Consider the following 24,910-nt stretch of genomic DNA (forward strand, 5'->3'; position numbering starts at 1 on the left):
GAGGCTGTCAGTTACCCTCAAAAGATCTCAGAGACTGATTCATCCAGGGGAAAGAGGCAGTGACAGAATGATGCTGAGAGGCTTGAAGCCATTTAGTAGGAGCCACGTGAGTGGCCCCCATCAGCCGCGAGAGTCATGCTGTCTGTGAGAGAGGAATCACTGTGGCCCAGAGTAGATAAGGAAGATTCCATGTAGTGGATCGTCAAGCCAAGAATGCAGTGAGGTCCCGCTTTATCCATTGACTGGGGGTTTTCTCTTCCACGCTTTTCCAAAGACCTCAATGATAAAAGCTTGCAGGTAAAACTCTGTATAGCATGGCGGAGAATAGAGTCGTTGGTGAACCCAAGGGTGGGTTGCTTTATTTTGGTAGGAGTGGGTAGGGGAAAAGGAAGGTGGCTAGGGAGAGAGAAAACAAGTTAGAAGGAAAAGGTAAGGTTGTTGTAAACAGCCTTGACTTATATCCTCCAAAAACACAGGGGCGGAGGAACCCTTGAGGATAGGGGAACCTGGAAAGGGCTCCTTTGCAACCTAATGTAGGCAGTTATAGTTTAGTAAAGAAATATGCAAGCCTCTGTGCAATTGATTGTAAAATTAATAGCAGCTACCCTATTACTCTGTTAGATAAATCTCAACTACACATTTGATATGTTCTTTACAACCTGGTGGTGGGGACAGAACAGAGGGTGGATTGAGGAGGAGGGAGAGTAGACAGAGAAAAGTGAAGTGTCAGAAAGCAGCAAGGAGAGCACAGCGCAGAGCTCATCTCCTGGAGGAACATTCCCATCTGGTGAGCGTTTCGTTTATTGCAAGGTCAGTTTGCATTTGGATAAGGCGAGGCAGAAGGGCACTGATATGGAAGCAGAGGGAAGCCGGCTGCCACTGTCCCCCATTGGCTGAATGAAAGACGGCGGAAGAGGATCACCTGTCCAGCAAGGCTGACAGTCCTGCCTCCTGGGATAAGCAGATTCTCAGCCTGCAGAGTGGCCTAACCAGGGAGGTAGAGTGGCTGCTTTCCGAACTCCCTGCTTCCTGCTCATTTGCCTCATGCATGGAAGATGTAAACAGTGTGAGAGTTGAAAGCCACACCATGGGAATGCCTTGGTGTCCACCCCACCTGTTGCCAGGGAGCCGAGCACTGGGGGTCATGTTCCTCACACGAGATCCCCCCATGACCTCCACCTCCCAAGGATTTCAAGCTCCTGTGCACCCCCAGGCCGCCTCTGCACCAAGCAAAGTGACCCACCCCTGCCAGGCGGGGTTGCCAGTTTTAGGAAACTCCCTGCAGCAGCCTAGGCTTGCTGGCGGTGGGATGCCACCTCCGTCTCTCTCCTTGATGAAGGGCTGTCGCAGCTTCCTCATCACCCCCAGACCTCCACATAGATGCCCTGCACCATTGCCTTCTTTCCTTGAGGCAGGCGCCATCCACAAGAGCAAGGCATGGCTTTCTGTGTATTCGGTCCTAACCCCCTCCCCGACAGCTTCATTCAAGAGCCTTCATCCAAAGCTGATCTGAAAACACCTTTAAATTGCCAAGCATCATTGATCAGCAGCTTCCTAGAGCGGCAGTGAAAGAGATGCACTGGGGGAGGAGAGGAAAAGAGCCAGCATCAATTAGCAAAGAGAAAATTCCCAGTGTTTTGAGAAAATGACTCAGTGCCACACCAGTCAGTCCAGAACGGCCTCTTCTCCGTCTTCAGTTGTTGAGTTGTGATACACTTGCCCCGCGTGCCAGGAGCACTCAGGGTCAGCGTTTGCTGTTCCCTCATCTTGGGCTGAAGAAAGGTGCCCTGTGTGCTTTCAGGGGGTGACACAGAGAGGCCTCAGCCTGAGCTTCTGCACAGTCTTACGAACCACGGAGTTTGGGGGGGAGCCTGGAGCCAAATTTGAGTAACAGAAATGTCCAACCGGGGCTTGCAGGGCAAACTATTGTCTGTTCTGCTTTGTTCTTAATAACACTGAAACGGTTCTACCATTAAAGTCCCTTGTTTCATCACATACCAGCCCTGGTCTTCCTGGGTCTGAAGTCCCTCCCTCTCTTCCTGCCCTTTCCCACCTTACTGAACCCAAATCAGAAGCATCCCTGGGCATTCTACAGCCGTGTCTGTCCCTGCAAATTAAGTGTGTTTGAAGTCTGCGGGCCACCTTCAGATCTCAGTGGCTGCACCTCCCTCCTTCAATTCGGGTCTCACTCAACCTCGGCTTTCCCCTCTTGCCACAGGTTTTTCCCACTCGGCTTTCACATTTGGGATTGAGAGCCACATCAGCCAGTCCAACATCAATGGGACGCTAGTGCCACCGGCCGCCCTCATCTCCATTCTCCAGAAGGGCCTGCAGTATGTAGAGGCCGAGATCAGTATCAACGAGGTACGTAGCTGCTGGGCCCGGCCCCCAAACAGCAGAGCCCTGGGAAGCTGCAAGAGCTTGGAACACATTGGAAGCTAACATGCATTTCCCTCAGGCATTTGGGATTAATTCCGCGGCAGGGTGCAGTGGCTCATGCCTGTAATCCCAGGACTTTGGGAGGCCGCGGCAGGAAGTCTACTTGACCCCAGGAGTTTGAGACCAGCCTGGACAACATGGTGTAACAGCATTTCTACAAAAAACAATTTTTTAATTAGCCCAGTGTGGTGGTACGCACCTGTAGCCCCAGCTCTCGGGAGGCTGAGGTGACAGGATCAGATCACTTAAGCCTGAGAGGTTGAGGCTGCAGTAAGCTATAATTGCACCAGTACACTCCAGCCTGGGCAACGCAGTGAGACTCCATCTCTAAAATTAAAAAAAAAAAAAAGGAAGAAGAAGAAAGTAAGTTGGGTTTTTTTCCACTTTGTGTTAATACCAGTTGTGTGGATACACAGCAGCAAGCTTCCAGTGCCCCTCCCACATGGGTCTGTTTTTGACTTAAATGTAGAATCACTGGCTGTTAGCTGATGTAAACACTTACACCTACACCGCCACATCTGAAAAAGATGCGGCAGATCTTCAGCCGCTCTGGGCTTCGGGGTGGACGTTTGCCTTGCACTTATGCAGACTTGCTGTCTCTTCTTGATTTCTGGAGCAGGTTGGTTAGAGAGGGGCCCCACACATGGTCAGGTGGAATCTGTATTTCAGCAGAATCCGACAGAGGGCATCACCAGAGGCTGCGTCAGGGCAGAGAGGTGATGGCTCTTGTGTTAAGGAGGATCTCAAGGGATGCTTTCATTACTGGGCTCGTTGTAGAGCAGATGGGTTAGGAGGATGGAAAAATAAATGCACATTAAAACTGCGCACTTGGCTTGGAACCCCTCCCACCTTTTACATTGGTCCACAGTGAGCAGTTGTGCCAATTTTATACCAATTTTGGTTTTAAACCACACACCTCACCCTCTCTTGTCTCCTCCTATTCTGGTCTCATGATTCTGCAGTAAAGAAGATCTCCTTGACTTCTGGGGAATAATGGGATCCACACCCTTTCTTGCCACCTTCACCTGAGTCCCTATTTTATTTTTAGAGACTGAGTCTCACACTGTTGCCCAGGCTAGGGTGCAGTGGCACAATCATGGCTTACTGCAGCCTCCACCTCCTGGGCTCAAGTGATCCTCCTGCCTCAGACTCCCAAAGCACTGGGACCAACCACAGACAGTCCCTGTTACTGATTTCTCAGTCCCCTGCAGCTTCCTCCCTCTGGCCCTGTTTCTCCTCCTCTGACCCAGGCGCGTGATTCTACTGAACTTTTCCATACTGTACCGTCATCCATCCCACCTGGCAGTCACATTCTTCCAGGATTCCCTCTGTCCCATCTTTCTGGGAACTGGTCTCGCCCTTACAAACCTTTCTCCTTCACAGCATGTTACACTGCTTTCTCTTTACCTTTTAAAAAACTCTTTTAGAAAATCACAAAGTAATATATCCTTTTTTCTTTTCTTTTTTTTTTTTTTTTTTTTTTTGAGACAGGGTCTCTCTCTGTCACCCAGGTGGAAGTACAATGGTACAGTCATAGCTCACTGCAGCCTCAACCTCCTGGCTCAAAAGATCCTCCTGCCTCAGCCTCCTGAGCAGCTGGAACTTATAGGTACACACCACCACGTCCAGATAATTTTTTTATTTTTTGTAGAGATGAGGTCTTGCTGGTCTTGAACTCCTGGGCTCAAGCGATCCTCCCACCTTGGCCTCCCAAAGTGCTGGGAGTAGAGGCGTGAGCCGCTGTACCCAGTCCCTGTTTTCTTTCTTGCACTTCTGCCTGCCATTTTTCACAAAGCTGTGGCTTTCGAAACTGCGGTGTTTCTTCCTCTCTTGTGCTCCTTTTTCCCTGGCAAACCCCTTCACACTGTGTACCCGGGACCTTCTGCTGACTCCTTCTGGCCCTGCCTAATAGTTTCCTTACTGTAAAACACACACGTGTGTATCTAAGAGGACATGTCCCCAAGGTCCAGCCAGCCCTCAGATCTCAAGGCGCCTGTGACTCTGTTTTTCTCTGCTCATTGCCTTCTACCTCTCATCTGTTGAGAAGCCTTCATAGTTGCCTTCCCGCGACACTCCAGATTCCAGCACTCTAGGGGCTAATGAAAGACTGTCCCATTTGTCACAATGGTTTCTAGTCATTAAAAAGTGAGACGCCAGGGGCAGTAGCACACATCTGTAATCCCAGCACTTTGGGAAGCCAAGGCAGGAGGGTTGCCTGAGGCCAGAAGTTCTAGACCAGCCTGGCCAATATAATGAGACCCTATCTCTACATAAAATAAAAAAAATTAGCCAGGTGCAGTGGCACATGCTTGTAATCCCAGCTCCTCGGAGGCTAAGGCAGGAAGATCAGTTTGGTCCAGGAGTTTGAGGCTGCAGTGAGCCATGACTGTGCCCCTGCACTCCAGCCTGGATGACAGAGCGAGACCCTGTCTCTAAGGAAAAAAAGAGAGAGACAATGTGCCTGCGGAGTTTAAATGAGGACATGTTGTTACTACCTTGGACAGTTACCGCATTTTGTCATGGGCTTGTTCATTTGGGTGTGGACATATGAAGGAGGAAGGGGGTGTGGGAGCGTCTTGACCCATCGGTCACCATTGTCCACTCCATGGCCAGAATCAAGGGCCAGGAGTGCCTGAGGAGGTGATGCAGCTAGTTGTTTACATAGGTTGTATTGTTTTCTTTATTTTGAATATTGTCTTGTAATCAGAAATCATCTGGAGTGATGTTTCATTTAGTTGTTCTTCAGCTGAAACCTGAGCCTTTCAGTTCTTCCTCATTTCTGAAGTAATTCAGGTTCAGAGCATATAAACATGTGTTTGCACATCCAGATACAACCCCAAGGCTTATTGAGGTTCACCTGATTCGAATATTTGGCGTGCTTCACAAGGAAAGAACCTCCTTCTGTATTTTTAAACGTGTGTGGAAAGTTTTTCATGGTAAACGGAAATCAGAGAATCAAAGAATGGTCAAAAAAACATGAACCAAAACAAAATGATGTCAATTGTGTCATGGCTATAGTTAGTCTAAGCCTGAACCCAAGGAGTCATTTCAAGTAGCAGCAAGTGCCTATTTTATTAAATCCCATGGAAAGATGGACCCAGAATCCAGGCCTAAATGCTGTGTGCATCTCATTTGGGCTCTGCTTCTGAAGCGTTACCCTCCCGTATAATGGATGGTCATTTGCAGAGATTTTGCACAGTCGCGATAGCACGTGGGCAGGCCTTCTCCACCGCAGCACTCAGTATTTGGGGCTGCATGTTCCTCTGTGGTGGGGCCATCCTGGGCACTGTTGGATGTTGAGCAGCATCCCTGGCTCCACCCACCAGATGCCAGGAGCACCTCTCCTCCCTTAGTTGTAACAGCCAAAAAAGTCTCCAGACGTTGCCTAATGCCCCCCAAGGAGTCACAGTCACCCCCCCTCCCCCGCCACGTTGAGAAGCGTGCCATCAGGGATAGCACTTTCTGTCAAGAATAAATGGCCTTTTTGTCCTCAATGCCCCAATTGGGTTTGACACTCAGAACAACCATCACACTTAGTTCTTGCCAACAGTTTGTCGTGTCCCCTTCCCTACCCCTTGCCCACCATGGGATCCCTTCACCCCAGACTCCGGGTCCATGCCGCTTCCCCTGTGGCCCCCCGGTTGCTGGGAGCCAGCTGTTTACGCCCCACTTCCCTGTGCTTCTCCTGCCCAGAGAGCAGAGGCCATTCCCAGAGCCCTCACCCACGTGAGCTGACAGCTGTACCTTGGCTTGCTTCCCCCAGGATGGCACAGTGTTCGACGGCCGCCCCATAGAGTCCCTGTCACTGATAGACGCCGTGATGCCCGACGTGGTGCAGACGCGGCAGCAGGCATTCCGAGAGAAGCTCGCTCAGCAGCAAGCCAGTGCGGCGGCGGCAGCAGCTGCGGCCACGGCAGCATCGACAGCAGCCACCACGACCTCAGCCGGCGTTTCCCAGCAAAATCCATCGAAGAACAGAGAGGCCACGGTGAATGGGGAAGAGAACAGAGCACATTCAGTCAGTGAGTGCAGGGGCTCTGGGAGTTCGGTGGGCCTCTCTGGGTTCACTGTTTTCTTCTTGGGCAAATCCAAATGCCTTCTTAAAAACCTGCCTGCTATAAATGTCTTAGAAGCTGCTCTCTAGTGTTTGCTTACGATCTGGCCGGAAGAACTTCCCGTTCCATTTTGTCCATCACAACCCTTGGACCTGACCTTCTTTACCCTCATCTTCAACTTTAGGAAATCGTGCTGCGCTGCTAATCTGAGAACTCTGATGTAACACGTGATTATTGCCCGTGATAAACAAAAGTGTTTCATTCATGCACACCTTTAGTCTCAGCCTCCAGCCTTCCATGTTGAGGGGTTTTGGCCAAATTATGGTATAATTATTGAGCTTGCAGTTCCTGCCAAGGGCACTGGGCCCCAGACACTCGGCATAGGCTTATTTGGTTTTTGGAAAACCCCAGGACATCAGTCCCTGTTAGGTGATTGCCTGTGAGTATGTGGCCAGTCAGACAGAGAGCCCAAAATTCTATGCAGAGAACCTGCTCCACTTAGACATACTGCTCTATACACCTGTAGGGACGCCACTTCAGGGTGCAAGTTCAGAGCGAGCATATACGCCGTGCATGGTGCACCGTGTGTGCGCGTGCACTCGCATGTGCAGGTATGCATGTGTGCGTATGTATGTTGTACATGTGTATATCTGCATGTCTGCATGTGTATGTGCCTGTGTCTGTGTGCACGTGTATGCATGCATGTGCATGTGTGCGTGTATGTGTGCGTGTGCGTGCGTGTGTGCGCATGTGCGTGTGTGCACGTGTTTGTGTGTGTGCGCGCGTGCACGCACACCTGTGCATGGTGTAGTGTATGTGCATGTGTGTGTGTGCGTGCATGTGTGTGCACGCACACACACCTGTGCATGGTGTAGTGTATGTATGTGTGTTCTTCCTTATTTGAAAGTTGTTGCCCTCAGAGCAGCCATGCAGCCCAGCAGTCGTTGAAGATCGAGCTGACTATGACGTTGCTGTCTTACCTGGTACGTCTTGGCTCCACAACTTCCTGGTGTGTAGAGAGCCAGCCGGCTGCCTCTGATGAGGCTGCAGCCCGAGCCAAGCCCTGTGACAAGTTACCATCCACAGGCACCAGCTAAAAACTTCTTGGAGAAGCAGATCCAGCATTTAATGGAAGGTTCACAGATTGTTAATAACGTTTCTATTGCAATAGGGTGACAGAAAGGCCACCTGCCTCAGGTAAAAGGAAAAGACCTCTCACCAGCCTTCTATTGATAAGGTCCACAATTGTGGGGCAGGAAAAGAAGAGTCTGGCCCTCCTCCTCTGTGCATGTTGCCAGTTCACCCTGGTTGAAATTCTGGAACAGCCACCCCAACCCCCTTCTCAAACCCTGCATCTTGTGCCTGACCCACAGCCCAATCTATGGAGACAGGAGCATTGGAAGGCCGCATTTTGATAAGAATGAAAATGCTGGCTGTCACGCCTGCCTGGAGTTACCAGGCCCCCTGCCACTGCGTGGCTGGCTAAGATGCCAGTTTCCCTCTTGCCATCGCCAGGGACAGTGGGTCTGCCACATGCAGAAAGATGTTTTTCCTCTCTTCCAGCCAGATGACACTTTCAGAGCATGGAAGAAACACCAACATTGAAGAGTCCCATTGTTGTTTGAATCTTTTGTATCAGGCTTCTCGAGCCAAGCAGGACCACCAGGCGTTTTCTTATTTTTTTACATAAACAGCACTCCTACTCAGTGACACGTAACCTAAGATCACATTGCTTCTGTTTCCCGGGTTTTCCATCAGAGCACCTTTACGAAAGACATGACAAAGCATGCTCAGTTCCTCACCGTATTGGGAAACTGTTAACCATGGCTAATTGTTTGATGATCAGGCTATATTGCTGCTTTCTCAGGAGCATAAACCAGGGGCCAGTAAACTTTCTTTACAGGGACAGACAGTAAATGTCCCAGGCTTTGAGGGTCATGCAGTCTCTGTCACAGCTGCTGAAGTCTGTCAGAGTGCAAAAACAGCTGTGAGAGTCAGCTCAGGCTGCCGTAACAAAAGGCCACACACCAGGCTGTTTAAGAATTAGCTCTCACAGTTCTGGAGGCTGGAGGACCAAGATCGAGGTGTGGGCAGGGCTGGTTCCTTTGCGAGGCCTCTCTCCTTGGCTTGTAGAGACTGTCTTCTCTCCATGTCTTCACGTGCTCGTTCCTCTGGTTGTGTCAGTGTCCTGATCTCCTCTTCTCATAAGGACACCAGTCCCATTGGGTTAGGGCCCACCCGTGTGACCTCCTTTTACCCTGCTCACCTTTTCAAAAGCCCCATCTCCAAATATAGCCACATTCTGAGGCCCCTGGAAATTGGGGCTTCAAGATATGAATTTTAGAGAGACATAGTTTAGCCCATAACAGTAGCCATAGACAATTTGAAAACATAGGGAGTGGCTGTGTGCCAGTCACACTTTATTTATGCAGAAGCAGCCAGGGACTAGGTTTGGATCATGGGCTGTAGTTAGCTGGCCCCAGTTATAAAGAATAACTGTCACCCAGGCTGGGGTGCAGTGGCACAATCATAGCTCACTACAGCCTCAACCTCTTGGGCTCAAGTGATCCTCCCACCTCGGCCTCCTGAGTAGCTGGGACTACAGGTGTGCACCACCATGCCTGGCTAATTTCTTGTTGTTTTTGTTTTTATAGAGATGGGGTCTTGCTATGTTGCCCAGGCTGCTGTTGAACTCCTAGTCTGAAGCAGTCCTCCCTCCTCAGCCTCCTGAGGCACTGGGATTTTAGGTGTGAGCCACTGCACTTAGCAAACTGTTTTTATTCCTCAATGAAATTTAGAGACTGTCAAAATATAAAGAAACCTAAAATATTTACTAAATTGCACTAAAGCCACGATTTTGTTACAGTCATCAGAGGTAGGCCAGGCGTGGTGGCTGACGCCTGTAATTCCAGCATTTTGGGAGGCTGGGACAGGTGGATCACTTGAGGCCAGGAGTTTGAGACCAACCCTGGCAACATGGTGAAACTCCGCCTCTACTAAAAATACAAAACTTAGCCTGGTGTGGTGGCACATGCCTGTAATCCCAGCTGCTTTGAGACGCTGAGGCATGAGAATTGCTTAAACCTGGGAGGTGGAGGTTGCAGTGAGTCAAGATCGTGCCACTGCACTCCAGCCTGGGCGACAGAGCAAGATTCCGTCTCAAAAAGAAAAAAAAAAAGAATCATCAGAGGTAGTATTACTTAGTACATAAAAAAAATGTTTCTGGAAACAAAAGCGCCCTTTAACTGTGTTTCTCTTGTATTGGTAAGCCACTTGTCTCTTTGTGTTTCTTGTGACAGATAATCACGCGAAGCCAATGGAAATAGATGGAGAGGTTGAGATTCCATCCAGCAAAGCCACAGTCCTTCGGGGCCATGAGTCCGAGGTGTTCATTTGTGCCTGGAATCCTGTCAGTGATTTGCTAGCCTCTGGGTAAGGATGTCAGGATGGGGGCGCTCCAGAGTTGGGGAGATGGGAGATGTGAGCTGCTCACTCTTCTCTAGAGTTCTGCCTTAAGGAACACACACTCCCCTTCTTACCCCAGTGTGTGGGCAAACCGAGGAATGGGTGGCTCTATGAGCCACTTCTCTACGTGTCTCATATTGTGGAGAAGCCGTAGTTCCAAGTCGTTTTCTGCATGCAGTAGTGAGGAACACAACGGCATTTAAATTACCAAATGCAAAGATGGCAAAGAGGGAAACAGGGATCCAGAGGGATGAAAAAGACAGAAGAGCACGTGCTGAAGATGCCCTCTGGCCAGAGAGCAAGCTGTGGAGAGCTTCTTACCCCATTTGAACCAAACACCAGAGGCTCCTGTGTTTTTATTCTGCAGATCCGGAGACTCAACTGCAAGGATATGGAACCTAAATGAGAATAGCAACGGGGGCTCCACCCAGCTCGTGTTGAGGCACTGTATACGAGAAGGGGGCCATGACGTCCCGAGTAACAAAGATGTCACCTCACTGGACTGGAATGTAAGCATCTTCCATCCCCTGGGCACTTTGAAATTGGTAAAATCGGCCAGCCACCAGGCGGGGGCTGCAGCGATGGAACCCATGCAGACATAGGAGGCAGGTGGTCCCGTGTGCTCAGCCCCCACTCTGATGGGCTGCCAGAGAGGTGTTCTTGGCTTCTTTTTTTTTTTTTTGAGACGGAGTCTTGCTCTGTTGCCTAGGCTGGAATGCAGTGGTGTGATCTCAGCTCACTGCAACTTCTGCCTCCTGGGTTCAAGCGATTCTCTTTCCTCAGCTTCCTGAATAGCTGGGATTACAGGCTCGTGCCACCACACCTGGCTAATTTTTGTATTTTTAGTAGAGATGGGGTTTCACCATGTCGACCAGGCTGCTCTCGCACTCCTGACCCAATGTGATCCTCCTGCCTCAGCCTCCCAAAGTGCTGGGATTACAGGTGTGAGCCACTGCCCCCGGCCAGTCTTGGCTTCTGAGAGCTATTAACAAGGCTGCATTAGGCAGGCAGCGAGCTGTGTATTCAGTAGCCGTATCTTTGCATGTGCGCATGCCTTAGCAAAATGAGCCTGTGGCCTCATGGTGGGAAGGTAGGCTGGGAGCCCCAAGGTAGTTCTCCTGGAGAGATACGACGTGCAGCCCAGGAAAGGTGACTCTCCACCTTGGGATTTCAGCACCAGGTGTTCTGTGCATTGACACATGGGATGCACACAGTTTGACTGCTTTGTATTTTCTGCAAGGTCTTACGATAACTTTCAGCATGGTATTTTCAATTCTGTCATTAAAGAACAAACAGTGGCAAATGGTTCCAGTGTACCGGGATCCTGGGAGAGGCTCTCCGAGCTGCTTCGGTGCTGCCGCTCCTAAGTTGTTTTTGTGGGTTTTTGTCTCTTTCTGGCCCTCAGACCAATGGAACACTCTTGGCTACAGGTTCATATGACGGTTTTGCAAGAATATGGACGGAAGATGGTGAGTTCTGTGTCCCTCGTGCTGAGGTCGGGTAAGAGGAGCTGCCGAACTTAACCCTTGAGTGAACAGACCATGACATTGAAGTCAACATGTTTGTTTTTACTAACAGGTAACCTGGCCAGCACCTTAGGCCAACATAAAGGCCCCATCTTTGCCTTGAAATGGAACCGAAAGGGGAATTACATTTTGAGTGCTGGTGTAGACAAAGTGAGTATTAGCTGAAAATACATCCCTTTGATCTATAGATGGTTATATATTTTTAATCTCAGAATAACATCGTGGTTTCTTGGAACTCGTAGGCTTTGTGCTTCCCCTTAAGAAATGAAAATGATTTGTTTAGGCTTTGTTTTTGTGGTTTTGATCTTTCTGTTCATTTGTAACACATCATCTCTTAATACATTCTGCTGTTCTGCAGACCCTTGTGCAAAGCTTCCTTTATTTGAGGTACATGGTTCAATGGTAGAGAGAGGAAAATCTCCACATTGCATTTGTCAGTTGCTGCTGGAAGGAGCCACGTGGTATGGGGCGTGCCCTGCCTGAACTTTCACCCACTGAGGGGCAAGTGGCACAGGCTGTGTGTGTTCTTCAGGCTTCGGCTTTCCTCGTTTGATAAACTGCTGCTTCCCACCGCAGACTGCAGATTTCTCCGAGCAGGAGTCAGGCAGCCTGGCTACAAGGGCACGCTCTCCCGATGGCCCACGGAGCCAGGTTAGAATTGACTTGCTCTGCACCTGGGCAGGGCTGCAGGGAGACACGGTGGCGTTAAGTCCAGGTGCATCTAAAAGCCGTCAATGGAGTGGCAACCCAAGGGCCGAGTAAGGGGACGCAGACTCCATCCCGGGCCCGAGTCTGATCCAGCCAGCAACCTCGGCCTCTCTGCATTTCACTTTCCTCGCTTGTCCAGCGACAAGGCTGGCTGGAGTCATGACCCCAGACAGCCTTCATGGAACAGTTGTGCGTTCCCGAGCCTCAGCAGGAATTCTAAGTCATGGCTTTGGAAAAGAAGCATTATCTAGAATTGGGAAAAAAGAAAAAAAAAAAAAAAAAAGACGTGTTTTCACATGAATTTGTGTTTCTACAACAACTGGAAACCATGCCTGAATACTGGAGGATGCTCGGGCCTCCACAAAGCTTTGCATTTTGTGATGATTTCAGGATAACTTGAAAACTTACTAGGTCTTGAAGTTCGAGACCAGCCTGGCCAACATGGTGAAACCCAGTCTCTACTAAAAATGCAAAACTTAGCCAGGCATGGTGTTGGGTGCCTGTAATCCCAGCTACTTAGAGACTGAGGCGCGAGAAACTCTTGAACCAGGGAAGCAGAGGAGGTTGCAGTTAGCCAAGATTGCGCCTCTGCACTCCAGCCTAGATCTGGAAGAAGAGTGAGACTCTGTCTCAAAACAAAACAATACAAAAGAAAACCTTACTGAGTCAGAGCTTTCTATTCTTTCTAGTTCTGAAAGTTATTATAAAATGATAGAGTTGGCCGGGCATGGTGGCTCATGCCTGTAATCCCAGCACTTTGGGAGGCCATGGCAGGCGGATCGCCTGAGGTCGGGAGTTCGAGACCAGCCTGACCAACATGGAGAAGCCCCGTCTCTACTAAAAATACAAAATTAGCCAGGCGTGGTGGCGCATGCCTGTAATCCCAGCTACTCAGGAGGCTGAGGCAGGGGAATCATTTGAACCCAGGAGGTAGAGGTTGCGGTGAGCCAAGATTGCGCCATTGCACTGCAGCCTGGGCAAGAAGAGCAAAACTTCATCTCAAGTAAATAAATAAATAAATAAATAAATAAATAAATAAATAAATAATAAATAAATAAAATGATAGACTTGACCTCTGAACATCATCCCACTTTGGGAGAAATTGCTAAATGAAATAATTGCATTTGGCAAACTGTGGCCCACACAGGCCAAGTCTGGCTCCTCACCTGTTTTTTAAATTTAAATAAAGTTGTATTGGGACACAACCACACCCCTTTGTTGAGACTTCTCCATGGTTGCTTTCATGCTACAATGGCAGAGACGAGCAATTGCAAGAGAGACCAGATGGCCCTCAAAGCCTGAAATGCTACTACCTGACCCTTCACAGAAAAAGTTCGCGGACTCTTGCACTAGGGTACAACTAGGTCAGCAAATCATCCATTCATAGTCGCTCTCTCTCTCTTTTAAGCCAAGAAGCCTTTCAGACTTAGTAGCCTGGTTTATGATATTTTAAAAGCTGAGTTGCTGTGGTTGACACATAAACGTTCTCATGTAGCTACTATCAGATTTTTGCCAAGATGTTCTAATTCAAGTAACATGCATATGCAGCACTTTGCTGTGCATTCAGTAGGCTCTCAGTAATTGCTGCTTGAGTTATTAAAATAACCATGAAAATGACAGCACTTTTCTTTATCAAGCACTTCACTACTGCATGCATTAACCCATCCGGTACTGCCAAGATAGGAGGCAGGCACAAGTATGATCACTGCCATTCTATAGAGGACGAACTGGAGGCCTGGAGAGGGTTCTTAATTTGCCTAGGGACACACAGCTGGTGCAGAGTGCAGAGGGATGGGAACTCAGGCCCTGGTCACCAGTAACTACTGCCCTTTAACTTCCGTAGAATTCTAAATAGCTGTTTCCTGGCCTCCTTCCTACCTGGAGACTGTTAACATTCGTGATTGTTTTTCTCACTGATTATCAGTCTGAACACCACCAGGTGATGGACTGTGTGATCAGTGAAAATGTGTATGTGGAATTATGTTAGTCTCTTGGGCTGGGTACGATCCACCATCATTACTTAGTCAACCACAGCAGGAGTGAAAATAACGTCCTTGTACATAACACTCAGGGAGAAAATGTAACTTAGGGGGTGCTGGTGTTGACCAACACAGAGTAACTAAAATATATGTCACGTTCTTCAAATGTTTGCGTAACTGTTTTCTTTTGTCCAATGTACATTTAACATAAACATCAACTAAGAGACCAGTCGCTGATGTAATATGTGAAATGGTATCAGAACTGTGAAAGAGTTTATATATTCTCTGCAGTGTTAGATTTGTTTTTGCATGGCTAAATTAAGAAGAGTTATACCCCAACAAAGAAATGTGAATTGGTCTAGAACTGACCCCAAACCCAGGAGTACCAAGTTTCAAAGACACTCACTGCTTGCTTTCCTCTGAAAATGTCTACAGTCAACACAAAATAGAACTCTTTCTTCTTAAAGCAAAATCTTGACATCTTGACTGAGCGTCAGTAACAGAGAGGTGTAAAGTTTCCAATTAAGTTGAAAATTCCAGTTGATGAAGACGTAACTCCAATGCTATTCATTGAGCTGGTTCTCTTAAGTATCTTCCTAGCATCAGTAAATTCATAAAAATTCATGATTTCCTTTGCTTTCCAAGGGAGAACTCAACCTTTCTACTTACTGTTAGACCAATACATTGGTGCCTGGCCCCAGTGCAGGCCAATGGCTCTGCCATGTCTAGTGTCCCCAGTTCATGGAGGGGATGGGCAGAGGCATTTTCAGAAATGCTCGTCTCTGCAGCCCTTCACTTGGAACAAATGCCACAAAGATCTCTGGAGATGCTTTGTTCCAGGTTTTTCAACAGTTTTCTGCATTTGGGGATGAGGAAGAATTCCTACCAATTTTGGTAGTTCTTGCAAGTATTGGTTAGGGATGCTCTGTCCTTAAACCCATTTATGCCTAGGTTCCATTATCGGAATGCTGAGCATGTGGGAGTTATTTATATCCTACTGCTCAGGGTCATCGCCAAGGTCTGATTGCAAAAATTCAAAAAATTGCAACCTCAGGCGTAAATGAGTTAAGGGAGATGCCAGCATATGTGGCTGATAGGTTCATCAAATGTGGCCATCCGGATTGCTAAGTTTAAAACATGCTGTACTTTAATGATGTCGTATGGGAGAAAAAGAAGGCAAATATCCCAGTAAGGTTTTGATACTGATTACATGTTGAAATGGTAATATTTGGGGGCATATTGGAGTTAAATATAATAGATTGCTAATGAATTTTACCAGTTTCTTTCTTTTTAATGTGGATCCCAGAAAACTGAAACCAGCCCATAAGGCTCACTCTCTATCTCTATTGGACAGTGCCGGTTTATAAGGAGAAGGGCTCACTGTCTTTGCTTGTATGATAAATGTTTCCAGAGAAAACTTTGCGAGAATAGTTACTAACTTTTTCCTTTGTTTGCGGAACACAGACGACAATAATTTGGGATGCCCACACAGGAGAAGCCAAACAGCAGTTTCCTTTTCATTCGGGTGAGTTTTTTGTTGTTGTTGTTGTTTGTTTTTTTGTAATTCAAAAATAATAATTCAGGTCGAGCCCAGTGGCTTATGCCTGTAATCCCAGCACTTTGGGAAGCCGAAGCAGGTGGATTGCATGAGCTCAGGAGTTCAGGACCAGCCTGGGCAACATGGCGAAACCCATCACTACAAAAAATACAATAATTAGCCAGGCATGGTGGTCCACACCTGTAGTGCCAGCCACTCGGGAGGTTGAGGTAGGAGGATGGCTTGAGCCCAGGAGATGGAGTTTGCGGTGAGCCAAGATTACGCCACTGCACTCCATCCTGGGCGGCAGAGCCAGACCCTGTCTCAAAAACTAATAATAATAATAATTCAAAATTAGGCTGGGCACTGTGGCTGATGCCTGTAATTCCAGCACTTTGGAAGGCTGAGACAGGAGGGTCACTTGAGCCCAGGGGTTCTAGACCAGCCTGGACGACAAAGCAAGACCCCGTTTCTACAAAAAATATAAAACATTAGTCGGGTGCTGTGGCACACACCTCTAGTCTTAGCTACCCAGGAGGCTGAGGCAGGAGGATGGCTTGAGCCAGGAAACGAAGGTTGCAGTGAGCTGTGATTGCACCACTGTATTCTAGCCTAGGTGACAGAATGAGATCCTGAAATACCCCCTTAAAGTAACTGAATGCACAGAGTATGGAGCCCAGGGGGCCTCACTGGTCAGAAGGAGACCCATTTTGTGGCAAGCATTGATTGCTCTTAAGGTTTGCAAGATAGAGATGACCTCGGCACCCACCTGCTCAGAGCTCTGAAACACAGCAGTGAGCCAGCCACAGAAGCAGTGCAGGCTCCTTTCTCTTGCTGTTCTAAAGGGATGCTGTTTTGGGGGCTCCCTGAAACCACTCCCAGGACTGGTGGTTTGCTGCGAGGACCCCCAGGACTCAATATACTCACAGCTAAGATTTCTAACAGCACAAGAATTTAGTGTAACATTAGCAAAGGGAAACGGTGCACACGGCCAAATCCAGAGCTTCGAAGGCTTCTCTCCCAGTGGACTCTCACAGGCCATGCTGAATTCCAGGAATAAGTCGTAACTATGCCTGTGAAGTGTTTTATACCAGGGAAGCTCCATAGAGTCTCAGTGCCCAGAGTTTTTACTGGGGGTTGGCCGTGTAAGCAGCCAGTGCCTAGTACAAGCCAAAACTGCAGACCCCCAGAAGGAAAGCAGGGGCACAGCATAAACACACTGTTTGCACAAACAAGTGTTAGCAGAGTGAGCCGCTTGCGTCTGTTAGGGAAGGGTGGGAACTCTCCAGAAATCTAAATTCTCAGTCGCTAGCCAAGGGCCGGCCTTGCAAGCAAGCCTCTGTAGGGAGATCAGCCTCGGGCCTGTGGTGTTAGCACCTTCCTACACAGATGTGTGGCCGCTGCTCTGGACCCAACTACATCCCTTTGTGCACTGGAGCCAGGCCAGGCCACATGCGGTAGCCCAGGGCTCTGGAGTCTGTAGAGATTCCGATTTTCCAGATTCCCACCTGATTCTTCGTGGGTTGTTTTGTTTTGTTTGTTTGTTTGTTTGTTTGGAGACAGAGTTTTACTCTGTCACCCAGGTTGGAGTGCAGTGCTGCGATCTCAGCTCATTGCAGCCTCTGCCTCCCATGCTCAAGCAATTCTCCCGCCTCAGCCTCCCGAGTAGCTGGGATTACAGGCATGTACCACCACGCCCAGCTAATTTTTGTATTTTTAGTAGAGACGGGGTTTCGCCATGTTGGCCAGGCTGGTCTCAAACTCCTGACCTCAAGTGATCTGCCCACCTCAGTCTTCCAAAATGATTCTTCATTTTCTTTTCCAGCTCCCTCCTCTGTGTAACTCAGTCCTGATGTTAGTCGTGGCCTTTTAAAACAAAGACAGATGGCCACCTGCAGAGCTAATAGACTATTGGAAGTCTTTAGACTGGCTTAGAGTGGACAGAAGTGGGTAGGTGCCACTTCCCGTAAGGGCAAATGTCTGATCCGTCTTGTAGGAATCCCTAAATATGTGGGACGAAAGTTAACTATTCTATCAGCTGTCCCTGGGGCTTTGTCCAGGAGGAGATCTGCGTGTCTTTCTTGTCATGCAGCTTGGGGTGCTTAAATGATGTTCTGAATGGGAGGGCTAACCCCAACGACCATCCAAGACAGAACAGCCATCGGCACCTGGGGAGGTCTCCAGGCAGGGGACATGGGCCCTGCAGGAAACAAGACCGTGAACCGAAGGTCCTGTCGAGGCGCAATTGTGTCAGATGCATAGGCACCCACGTCTGTTATATTCCATGCAGTACTTCAGCAGGGACTCCTCATACAGGCAGCTCAGAGAGTGAGGGAGACTCAGGACGCTGTTTCTGCTCTGCTGCCCTGGAGAGGGAGAGCCACTCCTGCACAGCTTGGGACCCACACCAAACACACCTCTCAGGGTTGCCAGTGAAATTTGTTACTGCTGTTGCTTTAATTGAACACTGTTGATGAAGGTGCTGAGCATATTAGAGACAAAAGGCTCCCAATGCAGGTAGCACGTGTACTCGGTCCTCCAGAAAGTGTTCTTTACCCCAAAGGGAAACCCCGTACCCATTCCATCTTTCCCTGGCAACTCCACCTACAGCCTGTGATCTGTGTGTCATCTCCATGCCAGACACTTGCTACTCTGTGCTCTAGACTGCAAATCAAAGCAGGTGGCTAGTGAGAATACCCTTCGTAATGGAGTTCCATCACGTTTGGCTTAAGTGCCAAAACCTACCTTTGTAGGCAGGAAGGATGCTATGACAGGTTCACAGCCCTAGAATACCAGACACGCAGACCCCGGGGGGTGAGGCAGGGATGTCTAATGCAGAAAGCTCTGGCTTCTGTTTTTCAGAGAAAAATATGCCCGAGGTAAACATCAATAAGGTTCCTCTAACACTTGTATCTTAAGAATTCATCTGTAAAGTATTTCAGCAGAAAATAATCTTTCCCAAAGTGTCCCCAGGCCCTATGGAAGGGTTTTCTACCCAGCTGACCCAAGAAGACCACAAACCGCATTGTTCTGAATTACGTGAGCTTCTCACCTGTAATCTGGCTGGCCATGATGTAGACCCAGTTCCCGTCGGCAGGTCAGACGTATCTAAGCGTTACTTGCTCTCTTTTTGGTGTCAGTCAGTGTGTTAGAGAACGTTCAAAATGAAGAGAAAGAAGCTTGCTCTTCCAGGTGAAACGCAGCTGGGAAGAGCTGTGAGGAACGCGTTTCTGTGGCCGTGGCAGGTTTGGTGTTTAGTGGGGCGATAGGAGACATTGCCTTGCCCCCCTAGCTTTTCCCCAGTAACACCTCATGGGGGCACCCTTGGTCACCGTCGGCAGGAAGCCTTAGCTCAGAGCCTCGTGGTGGAGTGAAACTCGGCCGCAGAAAGGAATGAGCTATTGATGCACGACAGCCAGGAGAGATCTCAAGGGCATTTTGCTGAGTGACAAAAGCCAGTCTCAAAAGGTTGCATGCTCTGTGCTTTCATTTATGTAACGTTCTCATGATGCTAAAATGATAGAAACCTGGGACCCGTCAGCAGTGTGGGAGTTGAGGAAGCATGTGAGGAGGTTGTGTGCCGATACAGTAGCTGAGGGAGATCTTAGTGGCGACAGAACACTTCTCGGTCTCAATTGCAGCAATACACATCTACCCATAAGATAAAATGACAGCATCCTACAGGCACATTGCACCAGTGTCAACTTGCCAGCGTTGATACAATGCTACAGCTACGCAAAGTGTAACCCTCAGGAGAACCTGGGTGAAAGAGACACAGGACCTCTCTGTTACCTTTGCAGCTTCCTGTAAATCTCTTAGTATTTCAAAAGGGATGTCTGGCTGGGCCCAGCAGAATGAGGGCTATTGAAGCAAACTGGCCTATGTATGGGAGGGAGGGCGCAGAGGCCCCCAGCGTAGCTCAGCCCTGTTACTGGCCATTCACCCACGTGGTTCCAAGCATCGTGGCTGCAGGAGCCGACTCAGAGTGGGGCTAACCACCTGAGCACGGGGAGTCTCTTTTTAGACCAGGAATGTCCAATCTTTTGGTTTCCCTGGGCCACATTGAAAGAAGAATTGTCTTGGGCCACACATAAAATACACTAACACTAAAAAAAAAAAAAGAAAACAACTCTTAATGTTTTAAGAGAGTTTACAGATTTGTGTTGGGCCACATTCAAAGCCATCCTGGACCGCGGGTTGAACCAGCTTGCTTTAGATGGAGGAGTCATCAGATGCTGGTCGCCATCTCTTGGACCGTTCGCCAGATTGTCACATTTCCAGGTATATTAATCACATGCCCAAATGCAGAGGCTGGACCAGACGTTTGCTGTTTAGCTCAGGCGATGTTGTAAACGAGAACCAAGAAAATGCGTCAAGAACCATGGGGCTGTCATGAAACACGCTGCTGGGGATGGAACAGAAGAGATGATCTCAGATGTGGAAAAGACCATTGCTGACACCCGCGTCCTCCCACCCACACCTTCCGCCTGCGGGGGGAGCTGGATGGGGAAGCGAATGGGGTCCCTGTGCTTAAGGAGGATAAACACATGGAGGCTTGCACCTCTTATTTGAAGACCAAGGAAGAGTAGGGGCAATTGATGGTTAGTATTCAGAGAAAGCTGGATTCTTCCAGTGCTGATTGCCTTTAAGAAGCACACGTGGCTGGGTGCATTGGCTCATGCCTGTAATCCCAGCACTTTGGGAGGCCAAGGTGGGAGAATCACTTGAGCCCAGGAGTTTGAGACCAGGCAGGGCAACACACCAAAACCCCATCTCTGCCAAAAACATCTTTGAAAAAATGAGCCGGGCTTGGTGGCGTGCACCTGTCGTCCCAGCTACTAGGGAGGCTGAGGTGGGAGAATCACCTGAGCCCAGGAGATGGAGGGTACAGTGAGCCAAGATTGTGCCACTGCACCCCAGCTTGGGTGACAGAGTGAGATCCTGTCTCAAAAAAAAATAACTGGGCGTGGTGGCACACATGTATAGTCCCAGCTACTCGAGAGACTGAGGCAGGAGGATTGCTTGAGCCCAGAAGTTCGAGGCTGCAGCAAGCTATGATTGTGCCACTGCACTCTAGCCCAGGCAACGGCAAGACTTCATCTCCAAGAAAAAAAAATAAAAATACTCACATGAGATAAGTTTCTATATTGGTCGATTGGTAAGGAGATGGTGGCCAGAGTCTGGCAGAAGCTAACCCTCTCTTTCCCCTAGAAGCAATGCTTCATTATTGGCTAATTCAGTGTTTACAGCTACCTTGGAGAACATAACTTGGCAAATAACAGAATGGACCATAGTATCTAGGAAAACCAATGAGAGTTCTTGGCTGGGCACACTTGTAGAGTTGCCCTAACCCTGCTGCCTCCTCTCCTGGGGGCATCATGGAGCCCACTCAGTAGCTAAAAGTAACTTCCGTGGGCTTGCATGGGAAGCGCAGGGTTACGAGAGGTGGTCAGAATCGGACGACTAGCTCTCGAAGCCCCAAGCTTCTTGCCCCATAAGACATTACCCCCTTAAATTAGCATGAACCTGGGAAGGGAGGGCCCTTCCCTTCATTTCACATGTAATTGGAGCACAGTGCTTTTCACATCCCTAAGTCATTCCCTTTGATAGTTGGGGTTCTGGACACAGGGCTGATTGTGGAGGTCCTCTCCACACAAGAAGCCTCATGATGATCCTTAATAAGAGGGTGGGGTCGCTCAGGACCTTCAGGGGAAGGGAAGAGATCCCCAGAGAAGCTGCCTCTTCCCCTGTGCCCTTCTGTCTCGGCATCGCATGGCCTTTGCTGCTGCTCATCAGTTCTCTGGCATGAGGTGGGAAGAAGCCCAGGGAACATGATCTGCTGGTGTGGCCCCCGCAGTGGAAAGAGACCGGAGACCTGAGCGCAGCACCATTGCTGGTCCCTAGGAAGGCGGGTGACCCCTGCAGTCCGTGGACGCCTGAGAGGAGGTGGAACAGATGCTCACTCCCAGCCGCAGACCCACTCTCTGCTAGAGGACAGGAGTGAGCAGTTGAAGCCACGCTTCCCCAGAAACAGAAGAGGATGAGAGTGCACGGTGGCCCCCACCGTGGGGACTTCCACATCTCCAGCGCACTGCCTGTCCCGGGCACTGCTGATCCCCTGAGATGCCTCGGCTCACTCCCCCTTGTCTGGGGCTACTTGCAACATCCACATCTGTAGCTGAGACTCCAGGAAGCTGTCAGCCTGCAGCCGTACGTCAGTAAAGAGGCAGAACGAGGAATGAGGTCCATTTGCTAGGACTTCAGCGCCTTTGCTGTCACCTGTGCTTCCAGTGCCTCTCAGGGCATGGTCTGGCCTGTGGAGTCAGACGCTCTGAGGACAGAACCAGGGCCTGGCTTTTAACCAGTACCCTGGCCATTTTGGTACATTGGGAAGTTGTTGGATTCCCAGCTGCCATCCTAGAAAATAAATCAGAAGGTAGAGAATGAGACCCATAGCTGTAACTAAACTACAAGGGGAGGTCAGCTCCCCGTTGTTCTGTCTTTGTGATCCTGAACCACCTGGACCTGAGAAAGGCCCAAAGTCAGAGAGGGTGTTGGTCACAGGCCCTGAAGTGTGCGTCCCATTTCATCCCAAAGGGGTTTTTATTGACTCTAATTATCCCCTAGTCAAGGGGATGTCTTAATGTGTTACGGGAGAGTTTTTTTCATATTGAGGTGTCTTGAACATAGGACATGAAATCTTTCCTCTCCTTTTTTCTTCTTTCTGTCCAAAATCAAATCAAATGAGCTCACTGCAGAGATGCTGCTGGAAGCAGCAAGGTACAGAGCAGGCAGGGCGGCCCTCTCACCTGCCCTTCTTAACTGCCATGGGAGCGGGAGATTCTGCAGGCCGTGGGGTGCAAGAAGTGTCACGGAGCCTCTCTCCCAGGACATCTTGTCATCCCTGCCAGCGTGGCAGGAGAGGGTCTTTAAGGTCTTAGAAAGAGACTGTGTTTACGCTTGAGACGTTTTTATCATGTTACTAAATGGGGCTTCTTGGCTGGGTGCAATGGCTCACACCTATAACCCTAACACTTTGGGAGGCCGAGGCGGGTAGATAGTTTGAAGTCAGGAGTTCAAGGCCATCCTGGGCAATATAGCAAGAACTCGTCTCTACAAAAAAAAAAAAAAAAAAAAAATTAAATTAGCCAGGCGTGATGGCGTGCGCTATTCGGGAGGCTGAGGTGGGTGGATCCCTTGAGCCCAGGAATTCTAGGCTGCATTGAGCCATGATCGCACCACTGCACTCCAGCCCGGGTGACAGAGCAGGCCCTGTCTCTAGAATAAATAAATAAGTAAACTAAAGAGGCTTCTTGACTGTGCTGTTCATTGTTGTAAATCCATGGAGCTGTGCACACAGTGAATAACTCCAGATGTCCTCCCTCCCTAATGCAGCCCCCGCCCTTGATGTGGACTGGCAGAACAACACGACCTTTGCCTCCTGTAGCACAGACATGTGTATCCATGTGTGCAGGCTCGGCTGTGACCGCCCAGTCAAAACCTTCCAGGGACACACAGTAAGTGAGAGCTCTTGTCACTGGTCTCGAGTTCGTGAGAATGTGATGTGGGAGCCGATTCTTGTGTGCCTAGAATTAAAAGATACTGCAGCAGCAGACCAGCTCTAATGCGCCCCTTGGCTATTTGAGCTGTCATGGTTACCCCATGGTAACCATGGTGGTTGGATTGACTCAGATTGGGGTTGGCAGTGAGAACAGTTCACTCAGAAATGACCTAGATGGTGGATTTGGCAACAAAGCCTTTAAGGTAGCTATGAGAAACATGTAGAGGACATCAAGGAAACGATGCTCATAATAAATGAATAGACGGGGCACATCTGCAGTGAATAGAAAAAAAAATGTCATTAAAAAACAAATGGAGACTAAGTGTGGTGGCTTATGCCTATAATCCCAGCACTTTGGGAGTCTGAGGCCAGAGGATTGCTTGAGGCCAGGAGTTTGAGGCCAGCCTGGGCAACATAGCAAGACTCTGTCTCTACCAAAAATTTTAAAAAGTAGCTGTGTATGGTGATGCACACCTGTAGTCACATCCCAGGAGTTGAAGGCTGCAGTGAGTTACAATAGCACCACTGCACTCCAGCCTAGGCAACAGAGCAAGACCCTGTCTCTTTAAAAAAAAAAAAAAAAGAAGTTGAGAACTGAGAAATATAATGTCTGAAATGAAAGTCTTAATAGGTGGGTGTATTAGGCAGTTCTCAATTCTCTCATTGCTCTAAAGAAATACCTGAGACTGGGTAATTGATAAGACAGGAGGTTTCACTGGCTCACAGTTCCTCAGGCTCTACAGGAAGCATGGCAGCATCTGCTTCTGGGGAGGCTTCAGGAAGCTTCCAGCCATGGCAGGAGGTGAAGCAGGAGCAGGCATCTCACATGGCCAGAGCAGGGGCAACAGGTGGGAGGAGTGGGGGGGGTGTCACATACTTTTAAAGGACAAAAACTCACGAAGACAGCAAGCCACGAGGGATCTGCCCCCATGATCCAGACACACCTCCCGCCAGGCCCCACCTCTGCATCGGGGATGACAATTCCACCTGAAGTTGGGTGGGGACACCGATCCTAAACCACATCAGTGGATTTACCAGCAGATGGGAGATTGCGGAAGTAAGGTTAGAGGGCATAGAAATTGGCCAATTTGAAGAACAGATAAAAGATCGAAAAAATGCGTAAAGGCTTAATGGCTTATAGAACAATATCAGGGACCCTAAACCTATATGCGTGATGGGGAGAGAAGAAAGAATGGAACAGAAAAATCATTTGAGGCAGTAACGGCCAAGTTTTCCTAAATTTGGTGGAAAACATCAACATTTAATCCAAGAAGCTCAGCAAATTTCAAGCAGAACAAATATAAACAGAACCACACAAACAGAATAGACCATATTCACCTAGGCACATGGTCATCAAACGCCAGAATCAATGACAGAGAAAATCCTAAAGGCAAGCAGAGGCTGACAAATCCATTATACAGCAGGGAACAACAATGTGAACAACAGCTGACTTAGCAAATTCCTTAGTGTGGCCTCTGAGGCGCTTCCCGGTCTCACCAAATCTCCCTCAGATTAGCCAATGTCTATGGTCTCTAACCTTCTGCAGTTTCCCGTCTGCTGGTAAACCCATTTACTAGCCTCAACCTCCTGGGCTAGTGTGCAAAAACTCCCTGTGCCTCTGTCCTCCTAAAAACACGTGC

The 24,910-nt window shown here is 48.9% G+C and overlaps 1 protein-coding gene across 8 annotated transcripts in view; it reads left to right on the forward strand.

The window, feature by feature from the left end:
• TBL1X (transducin beta like 1 X-linked) overlaps positions 1-24,910 on the forward strand; it is a 256,300-nt gene that overhangs the window by 218,395 nt on the left and 12,995 nt on the right. For 7 of the 8 annotated variants that reach the window (XM_054470831.2, XM_054470830.2, XM_054470824.2 and 4 more), the window contains 8 exons: positions 2,219-2,364; positions 6,203-6,461; positions 9,794-9,926; positions 10,327-10,468; positions 11,365-11,428; positions 11,538-11,635; positions 15,637-15,697; positions 23,105-23,226. In XM_054470831.2, the coding sequence (XP_054326806.1) occupies positions 6,260-6,461; positions 9,794-9,926; positions 10,327-10,468; positions 11,365-11,428; positions 11,538-11,635; positions 15,637-15,697; positions 23,105-23,226 (822 nt within the window). In that variant the 5' untranslated portion in view covers positions 2,219-2,364; positions 6,203-6,259. The remainder of the gene's footprint in view (positions 1-2,218; positions 2,365-6,202; positions 6,462-9,793; positions 9,927-10,326; positions 10,469-11,364; positions 11,429-11,537; positions 11,636-15,636; positions 15,698-23,104; positions 23,227-24,910) is intronic. The other variant, XM_063660436.1, reaches the window with a different exon arrangement.

Source organism: Pongo pygmaeus, chromosome X (genome assembly GCF_028885625.2).
Source record: "Pongo pygmaeus isolate AG05252 chromosome X, NHGRI_mPonPyg2-v2.0_pri, whole genome shotgun sequence".
Classification (NCBI taxonomy): domain Eukaryota; kingdom Metazoa; phylum Chordata; class Mammalia; order Primates; family Hominidae; genus Pongo; species Pongo pygmaeus.